The sequence below is a fragment of the Heteronotia binoei genome, chromosome 21, assembly GCF_032191835.1.
Source record: "Heteronotia binoei isolate CCM8104 ecotype False Entrance Well chromosome 21, APGP_CSIRO_Hbin_v1, whole genome shotgun sequence".
NCBI lineage: Eukaryota > Metazoa > Chordata > Lepidosauria > Squamata > Gekkonidae > Heteronotia > Heteronotia binoei.
In genome coordinates this window covers 41,110,483-41,125,081 of record NC_083243.1, presented here as the reverse complement: position 1 = coordinate 41,125,081, position 14,599 = coordinate 41,110,483, and the positions used below count along the sequence as shown (strand labels likewise).

At 38.6% G+C, this 14,599-nt stretch overlaps 1 protein-coding gene across 10 annotated transcripts in view; it reads right to left on the bottom strand.

The window, feature by feature from the left end:
* EML5 (EMAP like 5) overlaps nucleotides 1-14,599 on the bottom strand; it is a 134,998-nt gene that overhangs the window by 83,801 nt on the left and 36,598 nt on the right. For all 10 annotated transcript variants that reach the window (XR_009556528.1, XR_009556527.1, XM_060261251.1 and 7 more), the window contains exons 4-6: nucleotides 11,236-11,304; nucleotides 5,441-5,626; nucleotides 190-325 (exon numbers count right to left, since the gene is read on the bottom strand). Coding sequence is in view for 8 of the 10 variants with exons in the window: in XM_060261251.1 (XP_060117234.1) it covers nucleotides 190-325; nucleotides 5,441-5,626; nucleotides 11,236-11,304 (391 nt within the window). In the remaining 2 variants the exon portion in view is untranslated. The remainder of the gene's footprint in view (nucleotides 1-189; nucleotides 326-5,440; nucleotides 5,627-11,235; nucleotides 11,305-14,599) is intronic.

Here is a 14,599-nt window from a genome sequence, read left to right as displayed (position 1 = left end):
CTCTCTGCACAATATTATGCCAATATTCTTACTTTAAAAACTTCTTCGTTTGATTGTTTTAATGGTTCACCCATCTTTTGTTCTACTGTTTAAGCTGTAAGCTACTTCAAGCAAGTTTCTGGAAAGGGGAGCATATAAATTTCCAAAACAAATAAAGTCAATAAAATAATAAGGTACTTTTATTTTTACCTTTATACCCTTGGTCTGTTTCCCTGAGATCAATCACAGTAATAGGTTTAAAAGTTAAATCCCAGAGGCGAACACAGCCATCCCTGCCACCAGTGGCAAAGCCTTCTTCACATGCATTCATGCTGAAAATTCCTGCCTGAAAGGGAAAAAAGAATATATTTAATTATATGCAAATATGATTATGCAAACAATCATTCAAGAGTCACAAAGTGTATCCATCAAAGTTAAAAGCACTGTATGTTTACATAAATAGCAAAACTCTTGTATTTTAGGAAGAAACTAACATTAAAAAACCAACTACATGCAACTCCCTCCAGTTTTCTAGGGAAAAGTCCGAGTGAATTTTCCCATATCCCAAGCTTCAGTTGGCTCCAGCTGATCATTGCAATTACACAGTTGAACCAGTAACTGCAAACAAATGTTGTCCAAATCCTTTTAATGCTTATCTGAAACTGACCAGACATTGTAGAATGTGACCTGGATGAATTAAAATATTTTTCTTCATTCAATTAGGGTTAATTCAGTTAGGGTCAATGAACCCCAACCATTTTCACTCTTTGTAAACACTGGATAAATAGTCTAATCACAAATCCACTAACACAAACTCCACAAGTGTGTTATGTGCAATCACAGTGGGAGAAGTAACAGCTTGATAAAAATTTCCTTAATGCAAATACTGCTGAATAGTTTAGTTCACTTGTACTCTAGGGGGACCTGTGATGCATTACTTAGTGTTCAGGGTTTATCAAATGTTTTGTCTTGCTGTTTAGCCTGTCCCTTGCTATTTCTCTCTTCACTATATGTTAGTATGTCTTAGTGCTTGTACTCTGAAGGCCTCTCTGTTGTATTAGTGGAGTGCAATCAGTTATTGTCTTTTTGCGAAATCATGTTGCAGTAGAAGTCACTGAAAGTTGCCAAGTCCAATTCAAGAAATATCTAGGGACTTTGGGGGTGGAGCCAGAAGACTTTGGCGATGGAGCCAGTAGACATTGGGGGTGGAGCCAGGAGCGAGGGTGCGACAAGCATAATTGAACTCCAAAGGGAGTTTTGGCCATCACATTTAAAGGGACCACACACCTTTTAAATGCCTTCCTTCCATAGGAAATAATGAATGATAGGGGCACCTTCTTTTAGGACTCATAGAATTGGACCCCGTTGTCCAATCTTTTCGAAACTTGGGGGGTATTTTGGGGAGAGGTACTGGATGCTATACTGAAAATTTGGTGCCTCTAACTCAAAAAACAGCCCCCCAGTGCCCCAGATACGAGATTGGAGATCAATTCTCCACTATTTTCTACAGGAATAAGTCTCCATAGGGAATAATAGAGTTCCCAGTAGACATTTACCCCCCCTCCCCCTGCTTTCTGATGACCCTGAAGCGGGGGGAGGGCCTCCAAACCAAGGTATCCTCTGCCCCTACCTGGGGATTGGCAACCCTACAAAGCATGGATTGGATTATTTTTCAACTCCACCAGCAACCAGTAAAGGCCTGTTCAATCTTTGTGCCACAAGACAATGCCAACAATCTCCCTCCCTCCCCACTGATCAGCTTATGCAACCAAGTCCTCAGTGGGTGACAGACATCAAGTATATAAAAGAAAAGTGTTTACAAAGGAATTTGCTTGAGATGGCAGAAGGAACCAAGCTAGACCATATGGAGCAAGGACAGAGGAAAAAAACCTCAAGGCCAGGTCAGTCCCACACTGTGATAATTTGATCCCTAGCATTAAACTGTCCTCAAAACCATCCACAAGAAAATTAGATTGGCTTCCGCTCCTTGAAAGCAGACATCACATCTCTAGTTGTGACAGCCTATGAAGCCCCCATGGAAATAAAGAGAAAAATGCACATTAGAACAGGAGGTATTATTCCACAATTTTCACTTCTATTAGGTAAAATGTTTTTCTTGTTTGCTAGAGAGTTTCTGTCAAATTACTTGACACTTATTCTTGTACTCAGTCTTTATACTAACACTCCCCAGGCTCTATTGTGCTGCCTCCCTTATTCAGCTGCATAGTGCTATCACAAACCCTGTGGCTTTATGTTGTCAAAGCTAAAAAGAATATGCTCTTCTCAGCACATTCCATAGAACACGTCCTCCATTTATGTTATCATTCTATTTTCTCTTAACTACATCTATTCCAGTTTAATATTCTGAAATATTCATCCAGCTCTATAAATGTTGTGAACACATACACAGATATATGGTTAAAGTGCCATATAATTTAATTTAAATAATCCTGGTTGGTACTTGTAAGACAGAACAAAACAATGGGTGCTATGTATTGGCTCACAACTGGGTTAAAACACTCTTTTAAGTTTGCTATATTGTTTCCACTTATATTTAATTAAAAGTTGGTGAAGCAACATGGCAGGGTGATGTTTTATACAGGGTGCTTGTTATCTGACCTCAGCTTTGGCTTCAATCCACACAACTTAAGTATTCACCTTGGTTAAAGAATACTGAAATAAATTATTCAGCCACTAAGAAGGTGTATTATATACGTTTCCCATGTAAAGTCCTTCCAGTGCAACCACACATCCTTAATTTCTTAAATGTTAGCATGCATGCTGTTCCTGAAATCTGTCAAATTTCGAAATTCAGAATGAAAAAGAAAAATCTGTAAATTGCTATGCAACACATCAGTGGTCTTTAGCTCATAATTTGACACTTCCAGGTGGGTCATGAAAACCCTCCTGAATTGCCTCCCCCACCCTTCCTTTTTCTTGTTCTGTCTTTTTTTTGGCTTTCATTTGGAAGGAACTGCTGCACAGACAGCAAGGGTTTGATACCTCCTGCCTTTTTTTGCATGCATGCTGAGAACAGCAGCAGGACAATGAGCGTACAAGAAAAACCATGAGGCAAAGTCATGCAGTGGTGGTGACAATTCTGCTGATTCTTGATTTGATTTTTGTTTGATTTGTATTTTTGACCCCATTTCTTTTGGACTGCTACCCAAGATTCTGTACATCATTAAGTTCCTAATTCTGTCTTCCCCTCTTCTTGTCACATGACTGATGTCACATGATTTTCAATCACATGTTTGCACCTCAGTGGCTTCTGGAAAGATTATGTGCTATGTACTAATCTATATCTTGGATAACTACTAGTGGACAGTTATTCATCTGTGTTTATTCATGCATGGTTAAGTTACTGCAATTTGGTCTAAATGGGGTTGCTCTTGAAGGTTGTCTAGAAGATTCTTGCATAGAATGGAACAGAGCAATAGCATGTTACAACAGTGGTTCAGAATCTACATAAATTTTCTTTAGCCCTTTGAAGTAACTATTTACCTAGAAAGTCCTAAATAGCTCAGGCAGTGAACACTCAATAGATTACCTTCTCCCCTACATCTGCTTCCATTAATTGACCTTTACTATGTAATAATTGTTATTGTATGCATACACGACAACACTTTAAGTCTTATCACAGCAGCCCAGTATGTTGATCCAAAATCATATATGCTTCTTGGAGATTCACAAGCCTTCACCCCCTAAACTATAGCTAACTCTATCAAGCTGGCCTCTTGCCCTTCAGGATGAATAAAAAAGGAATACGGACTGGTAAAATCAGTTGCTGGTTATTGGTAGGACAAAGGAAATCCTTGGGAGGTGTCAAGCAAGAAAACTGGGCTACTTGACTGTGTCAGTGCGGTAAAATTATTAAGAGCTATATATTAGCTACTAACCATTATTGAATAAGTAGGAAGCCCTAAGCCTGTAAGTGGCAGACACAGTAAAGAACTTGTTGGCTTGAGAACTCTATGAAAATCTGCAGAAATTACAGATACATGGTAAAATATCTTAAAACATTTAGGCATACTGCAACATTTCTATGGGTTTTTGTAGAGTAGAGTTTCTGGCATTACTCTTGTGAATTTAAAAGGCACCTTCCATTCATTCTTTCATTTTACAAATCAAGGAGTATTATGTAAAGGTCATCAGCTTCTTCTAAAAACCACAGTAAGGCTTGGAGAATGGCCAGTCAAATAATTCAACATGATTCAACTGTTGAAAAGATTTGCCCAAGAACAGTGTCTCTACAGAACATGTGAAGGTGCCAGAATAATGTAGAAGTCTGAGTGTTGTACTAGCATTTGGAAGACCCAGATTCATATCCCCACTGTGCCATGAAGGGTTGCTGGGACAACCCTGGGCCAGTCACCAGGGCTTTTTTTTAGCAGGAATGCAGTTCCAGCTTGCTTGGCATCAGGGGGTGTGGCCTAATATGCAAATAAGTTCCTGCTGAGCTTTTTCAGCATAAAAAGCCCTGTCTGAAACAATGGTAATGTCAGGGGGTATAGCCTAATATGCAAATGAGTTCCTGCTGGGCTTTTTCTAAAAAAAAAAAAAAAAGCCCTGCCAGTCACTATCACTCAGCCTAGCCTGTCTCACAGAGTTGTGAAGATAAAATGGAAAAGGGAGGACAATGCTGTAAACCACTTTGAGTCCCTAGTGGGAAAAAAGCTAGGTATAAATATCCAAGTAAATAAATTATACTGAGTTTGACTGTTGGCCTTCCAAGATCAATATTACCTACTCTAAGTGATGGTGGCTTTTCAGGATCTCAGGCAAGGGTCTTTTACTTCATCTACTACCTGTTCATTTTAACTAGAAACAGGGGCTTGAGCCTGGGATCTTCAGCAGATGCTCAACCACTGAGCCACAGCCCCACTCCCGCTTAGAAGACCAGGTAGAAGATCCTGGAAGGAAAATTGTATATAAATATAACACATAAAATGACACCATGTGGTCCTTCCATAAGGTACAAACAGATGTTTTATTAAAGACCTCATGGAATAAATAAAGAGGAATCTTTGCTTTGTCTGAGGGCTAATGAGTCAAATGCAAAAACCTGGTAACCACATGACTTCTGCCCAACTTCTCTTCATGCATATTAATCCTGACCTTCACCCAGAACAGATTCTGAATCAGTAAATGTGGAATACCAGCACAGTGGAAGCTTCCCCCCTGACCACCAATGCACAGAGCTTCCATTCCAGAAAACAGTTCAGAACCAATGTGAAGGGCTGAACTTCAGCACAAACTGTTGTAATTTCACTAGTTTCTATTATACTCAGAATGAATTTGTAAAACGCTCTACCATGTAAAAGCGGATCTTTTGGCTCAAACTGCAAGCAAAAACTTCCTGTAAAGGATTAACTGGAATGAATTCAGTTTAAACTGTGAACATATCTCATAAATTCTTTAAAATTTTGTAGTGAAATCATTGTAGTGAAAGATTACTTACAGCATGTGCTCCTTGTATGGTTCGTACAAGGTTGATTCCTTTCCATACATATATATCTCCATTAAGTGCACCAGAATATGTTACTTCATCTCTTGCACAGGCGAGGCACAATATAGTTTGTAGATCACCAGTCTTTCCAAAAACACCACGTTTTGGTGTTAATGAATTGCCACATAAACTCCAGAACTACAAAACAAAAGTTATTTTGTTAACAGAGTTCATGGGAAATGTTTTAAAGAATCCAAAGTTCCAGGATGGAACCAGATGTAGATATGTGGCTGATGCTGCAAACAGCAAATCCACCTGTCTTTCTCTTATTTTCCCAAAAGTGTGATGTGGACGTTACTGTGCTTTACATTTTTCTGCCACTCACTCCACTTCACTGGTAGATGTTTGTGAAGACAGGGTGCCTGGGACAGTGATGTCATATCACTGTAGGTATCATGACAGCAGCAAGATAAAAGGCTGCTATTAGTGGCAGCAGCCACATCCACCTTTGTTGTTGTTGAGGCTCAAGAGTTATAAGACAATGCAATAAAACTGGATTAAACAAATTAAAGAATAATGAAATAGAAACAGTACAATATTTTGCATAAACTGGATTTTACAGAGAACAAAGATCCAATTAATTTGTTTTCACAATTACAGGACTCTATACTACAGACAGTGTGGAGAGGGAGAGGAAAAGAACCTTGCCTAAGAATTTCAGTGGCAATTTAAATTAAAGCTTTATTACCTATATAGAAATTGAACTCCTGCAAAAATCCGTTTTACTAGATCAGGGCTCAAATTCAGCTTTTCTTTTCTCCGATAGTATTACAAAAAGCATCTTAAATCTCAGTCTTATGCACATTTACTTGGGAAGAGGTGAAACCTTAGGCTCCAATTCTAAATGAAGCATATTTTTCAGAATATGTCAATATGAACTCAGTGGGTAAATATTTTGGGGATTCAAGAGTTGGGCTGCAGTCCTACGGTTCAATAAAATTAAATCCCACTAAAGTACTGTAATTTAACTGTGCTGTAAATCATGCGTATCAAGAAACTACCAATGTAAAGACAAGCCAAATTGTTAGGCTTAGTTCTCGATTATTTAGACTTTAAAATAAATACTGTAATCACTTCAAACACTGAACTTACATAATGCTAAGTTAGTAAATATTGAAACGGCAATATAATGAGGAACTAGAATAGAATGGTACTATAATTAAATACAATTTAAATGGACATAATTATATAGTTATCAGAAGTCAAATTAATATTTCTGTATAAGGACAGATATTTGCATATGAAAACCCATTCAAATTATGACACTCCTTGAACTCCAATAGTAGTCTTATAGAAAAATCTACCATTAATAGCTAACTGGATAAAATCAGTTCATAGGTTCACAATAAATGTTATTATTAAGCATCATCCTATGCATGATAAAAGGAAGGTGTTCCAGCAAGCTGTGTTGAAGCAAGCTGCATCAGATAGCCTTACAGAGTGACAAAGACACTGGTTTAGAGATCCTAAAATCCATTTATGTGAGTAGAAGCACTGTCCCACAATCCTCTGGAGCACCTTTTCAGAGCAGTGCAAGGGACTGTGGCTGGGGGAGAGAAGGAGAATGGAATTGGATACTTACACACCCAACAGGAAGAACTTCTGCTCACATAATCACAATTAGATCCTAAGTAATATGCTTAGACCAGAGGTATAACTTTCAAAACACTGCTTTAGTACAGGGGGCAATCTCTAATGTAGCAGGTTTTAGAATTATGCTAAAATCTATTTTATAATTGATAAGAACATAAGAATATAAGGGAAGCCATGTTGGATCAGGCCAATGGCCCATCCAGTCCAACTCTCTGTGTCACACACTGGCCAAAAAAACCAGACGCCATCAAGAGGTCCATCAGTGGGCCAGGACACTAGATAAATTTTGACAGAATTCTGATTCTTATAATTTTGAATGAAAAATGCCGCAGCATAAAAACCAGCTTTTCTATAATTTAAGACAGATGAAATGGTAAGTAGCTATCATGCTAATAGAATTTATTAACTCTAAGTGAGCAATAGATTAAAACAAAATGTTAGTCATCAGCCACATTCTGTTGGGTGGCTTTGCTGCCTATGTCTGTAAGATTGTTTACTGTGCTGCTCCTGTTTTTGTAATGTTTGTTTTTATGATATTATTTTAACTGTTGCTTTACTGTTGTAAGCCACCCTGAGCCCACTTGCAGGATACAGCAGGATATAAATTTAAAAAAAATTAAAAATTAAATTAAAATTGCGTTCCATCGAGTCAAATTTTTTTGCCAGTATACATTTTGTCCAAAAGTACAGTGCATAAATTCAGAGCACTCTGCTACATTTTAACAAATGTAATGTACAATAATCCATTGTTTCATGCACAAATATAAATACTAAAACGAGAAAGAAACATACTGGAAACCGTTCAAATAACTTACAATTTATAAAACATTCCATACTGCTTTTCTTCCCACAGCTGGAAATTTAAAGCAGCAAATTAAGGTGTTCTTTAAAAAAAAATTACAAAATACATCTAGCAGTGACAAAACTCCCCAAATCCATTATAGTAGAAAAAAATACTAAGAGATTAAATTATAAATTCCTGCTTTTGTTTTTTTCCCTTTTATTTGTTTTTTTTTAAAGAAAAACCTGCTAACTTGTTCCTAAATAATACACAATTAGGTTATGGTAAATCTCTTTAGTGAGAGATCTTTTATTCTGTACCTCTTCAGAGAAATTATTTGACAAGCAGTGTGTACTTAGGAGTCCATAACAGACTCTGAAATAAAACCTACTGAGAAAATCAGTAGCAGCAGGAGGGAATCTGTAGCAACTGTTTATCCTGCCATTGCCATCAGCTGCCAGAAACATACAATTTGGATATTTTTACCTTGAACCAAAAAAAACTACAAAGGAACAGGGCTTTTTCTGAGCAGGAACACACAGGAACGCACTTCTGGCTAGCTTGGTGTCAGGGTGTATGACCTAATATGCAAATGAATTCCTTCTGAGCTTTTCCTATAAAAAGCCCTATGTGAAACAATGGTGACATCAGGGGTGTGGCCTAATATGCAAATAAGTTCCTGCTGGGCTTTTTCTACCAAAAAAAGCCCTGCATAGGAGTAACTTTTCAGATTCCCCCTAAGCAGAGTTATACCTACATAAACCTATTGATTTCAATGGACTTAACAGGGGTTTCATTCTGCTCAGGATGACACTATTTGCTATTCTATCCCAGATCTCTGGGTCCTCCCCACCCCTCCCAGCTAACAGTGTAGTGTGCAATTAGATTGCTCAAACCAGGAGCATGAAATCCATTAATATCATATGTCTGAACTGCAAAGGTGACTAGGTTCTGACAAGTCAATCACTTTCTTTCATGCATACTTCTTTAGCTGGAGGTAAGATTCTTTGCTGTAACATGTTCTGAACAAAGTCTGAGTCTTTATTCAAGCATATCTGTATCTGAGGTAACTGAGGAAATGAGCCTGCACACAAAAACTGGAATAAAACTTTGATGGTCTTAAAAGTGCCACTGGACTCAAACTTTGTTCTGCTGCTTCAGACCAGCATGGGTACCCACTTGAATCCATGTTCTGAACAATGTAGTGCCTCTCTCACCAGTCAGGGTATCTATTTCAGTAATACCTCACTACAATGTATTTGGGAGGGGAAAATAGATGGTATTTGCCAGGGCATCTGTGAACAATGTCTTCCTTTGTTATAAGACAGGCTGGACAAGAATTTAACTCATATTAATTCTAGGCATTAGCCATTCATTACCACTTTGTATCTTGACTGCCACCATTAAGAAGAGCCACAGGAGAGTTAATGATCAGATGTAACTAGGCTAAGTGGGGATGCATTTGTTGCCGACTACAGTCCAGAGCTGGTCAGTGATCCTTCCTGACCTCAATTACAGTCTTTAGTGCTCAATTTTCAAGAATGCTTTCTCTAGGCCACAGATATGTTATCTCCAGTTGTTGTTTCTAATGGCCCACATGCATTCAGTTTCTTGCTACCTTGCTTAACTAACAAGCCATATTTTAATAAATCTGAAACTACCAGGGAACAGTTCTGAAAATGAAATATTTTTTGTTGAAATGTTATATTTTTCTTTTTAACTTCACTGGAGTTGGCAGATGTATCCTTCTTAGTGTTTGAAGTTAGATTCTACTATCTGAAACAGGTGAAATTATTAGCAACCTCAGCCATTTCCCCTTTACTTCTTTCCTGATACTTTAGTTATTATCTTTTTTTAGAACAAAGTGGGAGTCCAGTCTTAAAGGTACCACTAGACCCCCACTTTGTTCTATTGCTTCAAACCAACACAGTTGCCCACCTGGATCTATCTTTTCATAGTGATCACAAACAAAAGATGGTTTCTCAGTTAGGAAATCTTTGGATATATCTTTACACAGTTATGATGTCCTCTAGTTCAATCAATTTTAAAAGGTATTCAGTTCTTGAATAATATTTAAGGAATTAACTCAAGGAACAGAATAATAACACTGAAGACACATCATTACTGTGGCAATTGTTTGTAATATATAACAGCCCCAACTTTCACATGCAGTGAAATCAGTGTTCTCAAACAATTATAGTTAATTCACAAATGACATTTTTCCTATGTACTCTCAATGTAGAAAACAAATGTACACCTGTGTACATCACATTGTGTGAAAGCTGGATCACTGCCCATGGCTGGAAGTTACCTGCACACCAGCTTCCAAATGTCAGCAAAATAGAAATACAACACAGTACATATTTCTTTCCTACATGTTGGTGATCTCAGTAAAGGAAAAGTATTGTATACAAATCAGCTCTTTGTGAATCTTAAATGAGTGTCTAGAAAACTTCAAAAACAACATTGTCTTCTGCAAGACTGCAAACAAAAATCAGATACCAAGGACACAGAGGAATGTGTTTTCAGTGGTTTGACCCCACAATTACTGAACTGCCTCCTAGTACAGGCTTGTCAAAGTCCAAGCATAAGCATCTTTCTGAAGCATTCTAAGATTTATCTGCTTGGGTTAGTCTCTGAGACCCAGAATTATCAAGAAAGTATGAAGATAATTAAATAAATTAGATTAAATTATGTTCTGATTTGCTGGTTGTGGAAATTTTTTGCATTGGAGTAAGGTTATTTGCATTAACCATGGTAATCCAGTATGGCGCAGGCTATAAACCTAGGCCTACTAAATTATGACCTTGGATATAGATAAAGAAACAACCCAGACAGACATCTATGTAGAATTCTCAGTATTTATTTAGGACTAGTCAAATGCTGTGCAGAATATTTTAGAAGACTTTTCCAGATACGTTGAAGAATGGCATACTGTAAGTCATGAGACTCTCTTTAGTCCTATACACTTATACTATGCCATTCCTCAACATATACTATGCCATTCCTCAACATAAAAGGCTCAAGAAGTATGGGTTTTTATCAGAGATATTCATTGTGTGTCACTGGAGGAAGGGAGGCAGCAGCCAGGCACCAATCCATAACACCTGCAACAGAAATATCTTTAGGACTGGGGAGAGGACATGGAAACATTTTGCCCTTTAACTTTTTTGGGGAGGGGAGGAAGCAAGGGATGTATTACTTATTTACTGCATTTTGGGAGATTTTGTAAACTGCCATAAAAGTGGAGCAAAATATCTTAAAGAAATGAATAAACAAATATAGCACTTGGATATTATAGGCTGAAAATTGCTGTTCAATATATGTTTGCCAAACTGATCTGAAAACAGACAAAAAATCAAATGATTCTTACCTTAATGTGTTTTACACCACAGCTGACCAGTTTGTTTGGTTGGTACAAGTCCCAAGAAATATCAAATATCTGGGAAGGGGGAGGGGAAGGAGAAGGGGAAAAAAAAATCAAAGTTGATTCTGAAAACAGCTTCTCTATTAAACTAAATTACCCATAAACTGAGAAAGGTAAAATATGTACATGAGGATTACAAAGGGAAATCGAAACAAAAAGCTGTCCTGTAAATACTTTATTCTATTACAGTGCTTCCACAGTGATTCTAAAAACATCAGGAATATTCATAGAATCCACTGCCTATATGATGTCTACTCACAGTACTATAGTTTATATAATACAATCTATAACATTTGATACTGCAGATTTTAATTCAGAGAACCTTAATTATGACAGATTCTCTGTTCTAAACATATATTTCAACTGCACCCTAGGGATTATGATTTCAGAAACTTCTGAACTTCTAAGAAAAACCATTCCACTTTCAAATAATTTTCAATTGTGCTGATTAGTTTTATGATATGTGAAGTATACCAAGGTGACTGGTTAAAAATTGACTTGGATCCAGTGCAAGAATCATGTGAAGTCCATGTCAGGATCCTCAGTATTCTCAGTTCTCCCTTCCACAAACAACAATTTCCAACTCTGGGAAAATCTTTTCCCAGGACTGAAAAACCCATGTGGAGTAATAAGCCATGTAGGTTCAGACGCTGCAGTAACAGGGGGATAAATTTCTCCTTTCCCCTTCTGTCAGCAGTGCTCCACTCATGCAAGTGGCAGGAAGCAACAATTTTACTCCTTTCCCAGGGTTGGCAGCCTCCGGGTGGAGCCTGAAGATCTCTTGCTTTTACAACTGATCTCCCGCTGGCAGAGATCAGCTCCCCTGGAGAAAATGGCTGCTTTGAAGGGTGGACTCTATGACATTGTAGCATGCTGAGGCCCCTCCCTTCCCAAAACCCCACCCTCTCCCAGATCCTCACCCTAAGTCTCCAGGTATTTTCAACACAGACCTGGCAACCCTACTCCTGACCTACACATCTATTTTACAAAAATTTGTAACCTGAGGAATAAACCTGGGGACAGCAGAGAGCTAGGAAGACCAGCAACTATCAATGTCTTCTACAGAGAGATCATAGGAACTACCCATGTCTCAAGTTACCTGATAGCTTTCTTGCTTTCTATGATGCACTGTATTAACTTCACAATCAAAAATACACAACATATTAATTTATTCTCTTGGAAGAACACAATGCTGTCATGTGCCACTATTACTCTGAATCAGAGCTTCCTAAACTGTGGGCTGGGGCCCAAAAATGGATCAACTCTTTTGCAGGTAAGTTGTGAAGCTAAGAATGAAGTGGCACAGCCAGGAGAAATGGGAGAGCGGACTCTGAGAGACTTTATGACAGCTTTAGGTTTGCTTTTGCATAATGGGTTAGATCCAGATTAAACTGGATATTTCCAATTCCCCCTTCCAGCTCTAGACCCCCTAAATGTAACTCCTCAGGGTTCCCTGTCCTCCAGGATCAGCTGTTTTATGGAATCAGTGGGCTGCAGTAGGAGGGGGGAAGTAGCAAACTTCCAGTCTGCTGACAAAAAATTGACTTTGAATCTAGCCCAATGTGTGGAATGGCTATAAAATTGCTTGTTGCTCAATAATGCTATATAATCACAAAACTTTCATTGTTAATTGATGTGAACATCGTGTGTTTTATGTGTATAGAGATTAGTGTTGTTGTTCCGTCGCATAGTCAAGTTCGACTCCTTGCAACCCCATGGACAAAGTCACGCCAGGCCCTCCTGTCTTCCACCATCCTCCAAAGTCTGCTCAAATTTCTGTTAGTTACATCAGTAATGCTGTCCAGCCAACTCCTATTTTGCTGTCCCCTTCTTCTTTTGCCTTCTTTCCCAGCATCAGGATCTTGGAGATTAGTAGTGCAGAGTAATTTTGAAAGAGGATACTGAAAAGTAGCGTAAGTTTTCAAGTGGATCCTCTTCAAAAAGTTTGAGCCCCTGTTTATATTTGAACAGAAGCTGTTCCAGTCACTTCACTGTGAGTTATTTTCACACATATGTACTTAGGTTCACAGACTTAGAGCACCACAGATTACAGAAATAGGCTATAGAGTCTGACACCAGCGAAGGCTCATTCACAGCCCTATCTGAGTTCAGAAATATAATAACTGTACAGTGGAACCTACCTGTGCTGGAAGGGTTATTCTAGCCCAGCCCAGTGACTGAACTCTGATTGCTACGTATAGAAGTATGTTTTAACTGTAGCAGCACAAACTACAGTTATCATGTTACCTAATTCTTAAATATAGCCATAGAGTGGTGGTAGGGAACCACATTATGGGATGATGCACAGACAAGGGGTATTGTTTTTCAAGTCTAGAAGAATTCCTGGGTTTGCAGAAAAATATGAAAACAGAACAAAGGAAAAAAACTGCACTGGATGGTTACAAAACCCAACCATCATAGAAGCAATGCTGTCACAGAAGAAACAGAGTGCCACAGAAATATCACAAGATGACACTGCGAGACCTCAGCAGCTGCTCTGAACCAACATCACTGAGGCTTCTAAGCCTGGTTTAGTGTCAGCAGGAAGAAGTAGGGGAGGGAAACAAAAAGTAAAAGACAGGAAGGAGAAAGTAAAACTGGAGAGAGTGGAGCAAAACAAAGAGCTGAAAGAGGGGAGAGAAAAAGTTGCTTGAGTAAGTGGGGGGGGGGGTGCAGAGGTTGCCAGGGCAGAGGAGAAAAGGTAGCTAAATTGGTGGATGGGAAGGACTTCAGGCACTGCCTAGAAAGAAAAAGACAAAAAGCAAGAGGGAGTGTGGGAATGAAAAAATAAGATTCCCTCTCCATTAATCCTTGGCAGTCCCCTACTTCTACTACAGTAGTTAAGATGAAATAAATAAAAACAAAGTTCCTGATGCCCCCAATAAATGCCAGAATCTAAAATTCACAAATAAATTAAATTATCTAAGATGAAAATTAAGTGGAATTTAATGGTGTCACTAGGAGCCCCATGGCACAGGGTGGTAAGCTGCAGTATTGCAGTTCAAGCTCTGCTCACGACTTGAGTTCGATCCCAGTGGAAGCTGGGTTCAGGTAGCCAGCTCAAGGTTGACTCAGCCTTCCATCCTTCCAAGGTCAGTAAAATGAGTATCCAGCTTGCTGGGGTAAAGTATAGTTGACTGGGGAGGGCAATGGCAAACCACCCCGTAAAAAGTCTGCCATGAAAACATCATGATGTGATGTCATCACAGAGTCAGAAACGACTGGTGCATGCACAGGGGACTATCTTTACCTTTTTAAAAAAAATGGTGTCAAGGTCAATCTGATGTATATGCCACTAAAACCTTTGGGC